At 41.9% G+C, this 9215-nt stretch overlaps 1 protein-coding gene across 2 annotated transcripts in view; it reads left to right on the top strand.

The window, feature by feature from the left end:
* Window positions 1–8687, top strand: part of LOC107091000 (keratinocyte differentiation factor 1-like) — a 14616-nt gene extending 5929 nt beyond the window's left edge. For both annotated transcript variants that reach the window (XM_015384697.1, XM_015384696.1), the window contains 3 exons: window positions 509–1413; window positions 1494–1580; window positions 7895–8687. In XM_015384697.1, the coding sequence (XP_015240183.1) occupies window positions 519–1413; window positions 1494–1580; window positions 7895–7989 (1077 nt within the window). In that variant the 5' untranslated portion in view covers window positions 509–518 and the 3' untranslated portion in view covers window positions 7990–8687. The remainder of the gene's footprint in view (window positions 1–508; window positions 1414–1493; window positions 1581–7894) is intronic.
* Window positions 8688–9215: the final 528 nt, after the last annotated feature.

The raw sequence follows: 9215 nt of genomic DNA on the forward strand, positions 1-9215 counted from the left end.
AAAATAGTCGAATGGATCGTTTCAATCGGCGAAACTGGAAAATACGGACCCGATTTTTTTTTAAAAACTGGATCGGCAGTCTGGATCGGCATTTTACATGCTTTGCCGATACGCATTTTTTTGCCAATATCGGCGTCCCGATCCGATACGTGGATCGGATCGGGACAAGCCTAATTACAGGCTAGCGAAGAAACAAAACGACCCCTGTTCCAAAGAGGCAGACCTGCTCGTCAGGTTTCTAAGCCAAAACAAGGCTGTGTTTGGACCACTCTATAAAGCCTCAAACCCAACGCTATTTCAACATTTTAACCTGAAAAAGCTTCTTGGATGGGAAGCGAAACGTCTTCAAACTTGGAAACAAAGTCGAGTGGATTGTTTTTTTTTTTACTCTTTGGGAATTAGGAGAAGGTACAGGGCTGTGAAAACTTTCTGCTCTGTATGTGAAAAAATGTGTTTTCTTAAGGTTCCAATAACTCTTTTTGCATCGTTTTTCTTTGCTTTCTTGCAGCTAATAAATCATGTCGGTTGGAAACAGTGAAAGTCTGAGACGCAGCGAGAGGCAAGGGGGCAGCAGGCAAGTGTCATTTACAGAGGAGCGCTGCGTGGATCCCGTGGAGGACAGGCAGCCAACCAGACAGCCAAAGGCCAGCCACAAAGGGCGCCTTAAAGATGCTAACGCCAATGAGTCAGAGAGCGTCAGATTTGTGCCTGGTGCAGCCGAGCCCTCTTCTTCAGCAACAAGCTGTAATCCCTGCTCTTCCCTGAAGACCTGTAAAAGTTTTTTGTGCACTGTAATCACATGTGGACTGTACAGGGTCTGCCAGTGCTCCATTCTTTCTCCATGCTTGGCGCCAAATGAGAGCTCCCCAAAGGAGACGGAAAAGACAAGCCTCCAAGGCGTCAAACCAGAGGACAACAAAGAAGATTCTGACATCGAACTGACAGACTTTCACATTAATGGAGTCCCAGTATTCAGTCCGAAAGAATGTTTAGACCTTGATAGCAAATCTCCATATCCATCCTTACCTTCTCAGACTCATACAGGGTTTGCCTCTTTGCATGAGTCCTTGACATTTGAAGACTGGGAGGACGGTGAAGAGAATGTGGACTCACTGATCACCAAGAAGCTGCTGGAGCTCTACTCTGAATATCAAATCGAAGAGTTGGCCAGGTGCACCTCCGACTCAGTGTTTCTGAGGAAGAGCAAAGCCATCGCACAGCTTATCAACTCTGTGGCAGAGGAGCACAAAATGGACGAGCAGGAAGCAGAGTGCCGGCTGGTGCGGGGCATCATCCGCATCAGCACCCGAAAGAGTAAAAGGAGGCCCCCCATTCCCATGATGGAGAGGACGCTGTCGGACAGTGGGCACGGAACCATGATCGGCAGTGGATCCTTTCCTTCCAGCAACAACAGTAAGTTGGACCTTTTGCACTCCTTTATGGTGCTGTGCTGTCAGATAAATCGTTTGATTTGTATTTTTCGTTTCCTTAAGATGACTACAAGTCAAATCCAAACATCCAAATATCAGACTTGACTTCCACTGACAAGTTTGCCAGAGACATGTGGAGGAAGAATGACGGTAAGGATGCTTCAATGTTAATTCCCTGTTAATATGTGATTTTATTTATTTATTTTTTTGTTTAGGTGGGGGGCCTATTCTTAAAGATACACAAACAAAATCTCTGATGAATTTCATTGTGAGCAACTGAGCAGGAATCAGTACATTGATAGCTTAGCTCTTTCTGAATATTGAACTAAGCTGTTTTTTGTTTAAGTGAGAAATCCACACTTTCTCTTGGCCAATTTCTTTCAAACAATTTATTTAAACTGGACCAAATAATTTCATATTTAACCCGATATGTTCTAGCAGCAATTTGGCTTCAGTATAGCGCCTACAATAGTAGCTATTCAAAATTTCCCCACTTTCCTTGATGGGCCCTTGGCTGGCCCTTGACTGGTCTTTGGTTGGTCCTCTACAGTTTATTTTTAAACTTCAAGCTTTGTACTATATTATTCTTTCTGTCATGATTGGCGTACATTAAAGTCATAGGTAAGTCATATTTAAATGTCAAATCATTCTGGCTTAAACATGTATATAAATGTGCTCTTTATCAGACTATATTGTCCAAAAAAAAAAAAGAAATTCCTGTCTTGAAATCTTTTGGTTTTTTTTCGTTATCTTCTGCAGGCCAGTTAGTTATACGTCAGCCTGAACACCTAAATTCGGCCAATCATATATCAACGGTCATCTGTTAATCAAATTTTTTCGGTCATAGCATCTTGATTCATATTTCGCACCTAAAATATGCAACGGAAGAATCATATAAGAATCATTTCCTTTCCCATTGAGTTCCATCCCAGTGTTCACGGGGATGGACGTCTGTGTCTTCAGCAGGTGTAGAGCTAACAGAACTGGCAGCGTTGCGAGGCAAGGGCTCAAACATGTACGGCTGTAAGCCTTCTACACCAAACCAAGCTTCTGCCGCCCTGGCGTCCTCTTCCACATCTCCGTCCCCGCTTTCCTCCTTTAAATAAAAAATTTATGATGGAGGAGACTCATCCACGACCTCCGACACAAAACTCTTCTCCTCTTGCATGTTTCTGCTGTCCATAGCGTTCCTGGACAGTGTTGTTGATCAGTGCTACTTGGTCACAATGTAATTTCCCATTGGGAACCTACTAGCACTAAGTTGCTAACTGGTTAGCAAGATGCTTTCGACACGACCACAACCAAACTTTCTTGCGAACCTTACACCACAACAATCCCTCCCCCTTGATAATCGACCAATCACATTCACTTTATTCACTCGTGTAAAGTCGGGCTCCACTTGGGAGAATTCAGAAATGCAACAGTTGGAACAGCCGCTTCCCTACGACTTTAAGATAGAAGCATCATCTACTGGTCAGACCCTATAATTCAGTGAAAGGGTGGAGTCAGAGTAAAAAAAAATATGCCCAGGAGAAGGCCAAAGGCTGGGAGTTGGAGGGGTTTTGCTGGGAATTACAGGAGAGTAGGCTGCCATTTGGCTGCCGTTTGACTCGGAAGGGGGATTTTGAATGGTTGCTACTAAATAAAGAAAAAAAAAACACAGATAAGAAAGTTCATCTAATCTGAATTCTGTTGCTACTTTGGTGTTAAAATGAAGTAAGAAGCTTGCAGCTCTTTAATACTCCAGGTGGCTATATAAGATATTTTCATATTTAAGCTTCTGATTTGCTTTTAAAATCAAATATGTTAATTTATATTGTGTAAATAGTCATTACTATCAAATCATATAAACAGATTATTAAAAGGTTTTCTGTCTAAAGAAGCATTGCAGATCTCATCAAATAATTGACTTGCGAAATTCTCTCCTTGCAGCAGCAGTGGACAGTCACATTGTGTCGTTAACTTTGCAGCAGTCCCTCAAACTGAGCAAAGCTTGACCAAAACCAGGCTCTGTGCAAACAGCCTTTTACAACAACTGACAGGGATTTCGGGTTTTTTTCCTTAAAAGCACTCTTCTTAAGTCACATCCTGCTTTTAGCACACCGTCGCAGCAGGCATTTATCTTTCCAAGATCCAGAAAAAACATACCGACTGTTGTAACTGTGTCAGGGTACGGTTGTGAGGCCATTTTAGGATCTTGGATTGTGTTCACACCAGTGTGGTCTGATATACTGTAAACTATAAAAGCCTCTTCATGTAGTTAAGGAGGGACAGTCATTTATTCCCAGCAGTTTTTCCTCAAGGTTTTGATAGTAGTGATATTTATGAGCCAAATTACGGGATTTCTGTAGATGTTTACATTTGCAAACCATCGCCAGCAGGAGCTGCTGCAGGCTCGCCATGTTTTCCATGCGGATTCTTCCGCATAGTTACAAGTTATTCTAGTTTGATGCGTCTTTGAGGTCCATGTGGCCAACTTACATCATTTTGGGATTCCACTTGAGACATAAACCAAGCTTATGTCTTGACCCAAGCGTTATCTTAATATGACACATATTAAATTATTTTTTTTAGGTCAATATGGAGCACTTGGTGCATATCGATGCTCCATGCCAGTTGCTCTTCCCAATAAACTCTCTGTGGTAGCTTGAGTGTCAGACTGAATAGGTTGCACAACCAAGAGTGGCACTGTACAGCAGCCAGTGCTCCCTTTAACAGACCACTGTTAACTTAGCTAAAACTTACCTGATCAGGCGGTTTTTTGTTGTTTGATATGGAAGTTCAGAGCATTAAATATTTATGGTGCAAATATGCAGAATTTTGGATTGGTTTTATCAGTGTGATGCAGAGTCAGTGACATGATTAATAGTTTTCACAACAGTTCAGCTGTCTGGTGGTGGTGGGGAAGAAGCTGTTTCGGAAATCTGCTGGACCTGCATCGAGTGCTGCAAAGACTCTTCCCAGAGGGCAGCAGGGACAACAGTCCATGGTCAGGGTGTGAGGGGTCATTGATGATGTTACGGGCACGGGACACGCAGCGCTGGGATGAAATGTCTTTTATGGAGGGAAGAGAAGAGCCCTGCTGATGTTCTCATCACTCTTCTCACCTTCTTCCAGTCTGAGGCACTGCAGCCTCCGCACCACACAGCGTGACAGCTGGTCAGAACACTCTCTATGGTATTTCTGTAGATGAATGTGCCGAAAACAAAATCACATAAAAATCATCAATGGAATTCCAATTTATTAACCAATGGAGGCCTGGATTTTATGTCATACACAATTTAAAGTGGGAAAAAAAAAACAGGCTGATCCAAATTTGATGAAATGTCCTTAAAACCAGACAAAATTGACCTCCCTTACAATGCCTGGGCATGCTTCCAATGAGATGGATGGTCTCCTGATGGATCTTCACGCAGGTCTTGACTAAAGCATCTGTCAACTCCTCAACAGTCTGTAGTGATGTTGGTGGACGTGATGTCCCAGATGTGTTTAATCAGATTAAGGTCTGTGGAAAGGACGGACCAGTCCATAGCTTCAGTGCATTCATCTTGCAGAAACTGCTGACACACTCACACTAGTGTCCTGCATGATGTTTGGCTGTGAGCACAACTATCTATTGATGTCTGGCTCTCATACCATCCTCATGGAGTCGGTTTCTAACCCTTTATGCAGACACATGTACGTTGGTGTTCTGTTGGAGGTCCTTTTGCAGGGCTCTGGCAGTTCTCCTCCTGTTACTCCTTGTACAAAGGAAGAGGTAACGGTCCTGTATCTGGGTTTTTGCCCTCGTACGGCCTCCTCCGCATATTCTGATGTACTGGCCCATCTCCCGGTAGCGCCTACCAGCCTCTGGACACTACGGCAACAGACACAGGAAACCTTCCGCCACAGCTCGCATTGATGTGCCATCCTTGATGAGATGCACTACCTGATCCACTTGCGTGGGTTGTAGAGTCTGTGTCATGCTACCAAGAGTATCAAAGCACTACCAACATTCAAAAGTGACCAAAACATCAGCCATAAAGCATAGGTTCTGAGAATCGGTCTATGATCCCCACCTGGAGAACCACTCCTTTATTGAGTGTGTCTTGCTAATTGTCAATAATTCCCACCTGTTATCTATTCCTTTTCCACAACAGCATGTAAGATTGTCAATTAGTGTTGCTTCCTAATTGGACATTTTGATTTCACAGAGTTTTAAGGTAATTGAAGTTGTACTGTGTTATTTACGTGTTCCATTTATTTTTCTGAGTAGTGTATGATGTGTTCTAAATAATGATAGTAGTGAGTACCATAAAATGCCCCCTCTGCCTTTGTTTTTTCTTTTGCCTATATGATATAAGCTACAGTAGATGGAACTTTCTTTGACATTGCAGCTTAGCTTCTCACAAAGTATGAATTGTTGGAGGCAAAACCAACTTTTGTATTTATTCTTTCCACCTCAAAAATCCTTTTGTCTTCTCATGAAGATTGTAGTGTCCTTCAGTCATTGGGATCACCAGGAGCAGGGGTGGCCATTGCCACACTGTGCTATGTCCTGGCCACCCCACTGGCCAGTGTAAATTGTAGTAGCATCAGTTTAGCATTTCATCCCATTATGCACAACCAGCACCGTAACAGTCTTCAGTCTACTGGTCCAAAGTTGTCGGCTATCACATTCCAAATCCTGGAGTAGAGAACTCCACAATCATAAGTTGGGAGTAAAACTTTCCTCGGGTAAACGGCAGATACCATGTTTTTTGTTTTGCTTTGTTTTTCTGTGGAAGGCTATTAACAGAGATTTGAAAATATTGGGTACAATGTTTTAATCTGCGTCTAATAGAATGCATGCCTTTTAACCGGTATGGTAATCTTTTCACTTTGTTTGGATCAGTTTGCAGTTGCATCACTTGCTGTTTTGGCTTCACCTGCAGTTAGCAAACATATTTTTCACTGTAGCTCTTCATACAGCCTCCATCTCCATTAGTGGGTAGGAAACCTAGAATATACTAATGGGAAAAATTCCCCCAACTTAAGTTGGAATTCACAGCAAAGGCCATAGTTTATGACTTAATTAATGGTCCCAGACATGCTTGATGGTAAAACAGTAAAGGGTATGGTAGTAAATGGTGTCTGGGAGGTCAGTGGAAATCCCCATGGTTCTCATCATAGGGCTGTGTGTATTTTTTTTGTGTGTGTATTCTTTTTGTACCTCTTTGCTACACTATAATACACTGGTGCAGGCTCAGACTGGAAATGATTTTTGGCCCTGGCATTTTTCCATCTACACCCAAAAAACAAAAAAAAATAGAAACATAGTCAAATGCGTGCGTCTCAAATGTGAAACACAATGCGAATACACTTTGTGGATTAACCGATCTATCTTCAAGCATCACAACAACCATTACCAAGACTTCTTTAATGCAGTTTTACTGGCTTTGGTTATTAACACGGACACAACAGTGACAGCTGCTGTAACGTCCACACTTGCACAAAGCCACCCACCCACTCACACGCCCGAGTGTTTTAAAAACACCAACATAAAACAATACAATATAGAGGGAGACAGGCAGTTCTTCAAGAATGAATACATGAAAGCTCAGTGGTGTGTAAGTATTCACTGCGAGTCTAGGTCAATGTGCTCGTCAACAAAGCACATAAGATGGGAAACGTTAGCCTTTAAATGCAAAACCCCATCATGCACCACAACATATTTTTGCAAAATGTTCTAACATAAATTCGCCAAATATAAGAGGAACATCGTAGTTTGGTTTATATAAAGCATTTTTGTTGCAAAGATTTTACAGTTTGAAGAAATAGAAAATTACACCATATGCCAACTGTCGCAAGGATGTACATGACAAGGAAGGGCTATATATACTGCATGCATCATTTAGGTAGTTAATATTGTATTCTTGAGCTCCTTGAGTTATTTACTGTCACATGTAGGTGCTTTGGATGGAGAGTAAATGTTGGGGCTGGTATGATTTAAGGAGGGCCGGTGCTGAAATTTTGACCGGCCCACCACGCAAATCACAGATTACCAGTCTGACCCTGCACTGGTGACAATCCTGTATTGATTTGTAGGAATTAATATGCAAAGTGATTCAGAATTGGAAAATCTGTTTTTTTGACAAATTCCTTACTGTGCAGATTAGTTTAAAGAGCCACTTTATCAGAGCTTTAAGCAGAAATGATTGCCCTTTGCCTCACATCACTACTCACTGATCGATGTGTGTTATTTACGTGGGCATGGTCGAAGTAGGTGATTCCTGGAGGGAGTGGGTGAATGATGCTCTACTTGAAACGCTAAAGGCTACTCTTTTCCAGAGCAGGGAGCTGCTGCTGCTCAGGGAGCAGAATTCATGAAGGTTACTCAGACATACATGAATTATGAATCTTAGCCAAAAGTTTTTTTTTTTAAGTTGATTTTGCAGGATATAGACCTTTTAAGGTCAATTATATTTTTTGTTCTTTCCTCATAGATCACACTTCAAGTTCTCCAACAACCTACTCATCCAGTCGCTCAGAGATGGAGTCCTCAGGTGTCCCTCTGCTGTACACTTCAGTGAGGACATGAATCATCCCTGCATTCCTGTCACATTGTTTCCGTAAGCGCACATGCAGAATGTTAACAGGAAGAAATTATTGGACTGGAGCCTCTGGCTGAGCCAAACTCCTTACAGAGGCCATGCCTTTGCCGTGGAAGAAGGAAAATGTCGGAAGTCTTTGAGTGACCTCAGGTTTCGGTGTGTAGATATACGTGTGGTTTCTAAATATTACATTTGTGCTTTGAAGGATTGCTTCTGTGGAAGTTCTACACAAAGCCTTAGGCAATGGCTTTTTTAAAAAAATGTACACATCACTGTTTAAATGTTAGTTTTTTTCAAATGTTAAATACATAATGACCAGTTAAAAAAACATTTAAAAACTTTACACTACTAGTTATTTTTATTAAAGTATAACAGCATTCAGTCTTCTTCGATTGGAGTCTTTGTAAACAAATCTGCTCACTTCGGCTTGCCAAAGTTCTCATATTGGGAGAACATGTTTTTTCCATGGCTCTCTTCAGGTAGATTAATTTTAAGGTGTAGTGGAGGATGTTCTTTTTCCTGGTGGATCATCAAAATAAGTGGTCTTCCTAATTGTCAATCATTCTGGTGATACGTTTACGTAAGGCCGTCCTACGTGCTCGTCCCATTTTCACTGACTGCTGGTGAGTCTGACATGGTGGGAAAAATTGCTAATCCTCTTTTGGAAAGAGCTTGTATGAGCTACGCAAAAGCAACTTTTAAACAGATTATGCATGAGGAGAAATGGGCTTGTGCACGCTCTCGCACGCGTTTAATAGGTGTTCCCTTAGGAGCGGGTACACGGTTGTGCATGTGCTTTTTTTTTTTTTTAGTGGAGAGGGCAGATCTTTTCGGAAATTTGCTGAACTCCTCCACTATACTTTTAGGGACTTAGTAGACCTGTCACTTCCTTTCCAGAAACCATTCTTTTGTTGCTTTTGATGTATGCTTGGATGTCCTGTGAAATCTGAAGGTGTATGATTATTACCTTACCATATAGGAAACGTTTCAGGACTTTAAAAATCCCACATCATGATACCACTACCACAGTTTCATCATGGGTGGAGTGCTCTTTTGGTGATGCTTGCCTGTAGCCAAAGTAAAGCTTCAACTGTGGGCATAAACCATAACACCCTGACCCATACCCCTGTAGAATATCAGGGATTAGTGTTTTCTTTTCTGTTAAATGTTCTGTGTTCATCCATACCTCATCCAGGCCCAAACCGTACAGAAT

This window comes from Cyprinodon variegatus, unplaced genomic scaffold (assembly GCF_000732505.1).
Source record: "Cyprinodon variegatus isolate N-32 unplaced genomic scaffold, C_variegatus-1.0 Scaffold320, whole genome shotgun sequence".
In the NCBI taxonomy this organism is placed as follows: Eukaryota; Metazoa; Chordata; class Actinopteri; order Cyprinodontiformes; family Cyprinodontidae; genus Cyprinodon; species Cyprinodon variegatus.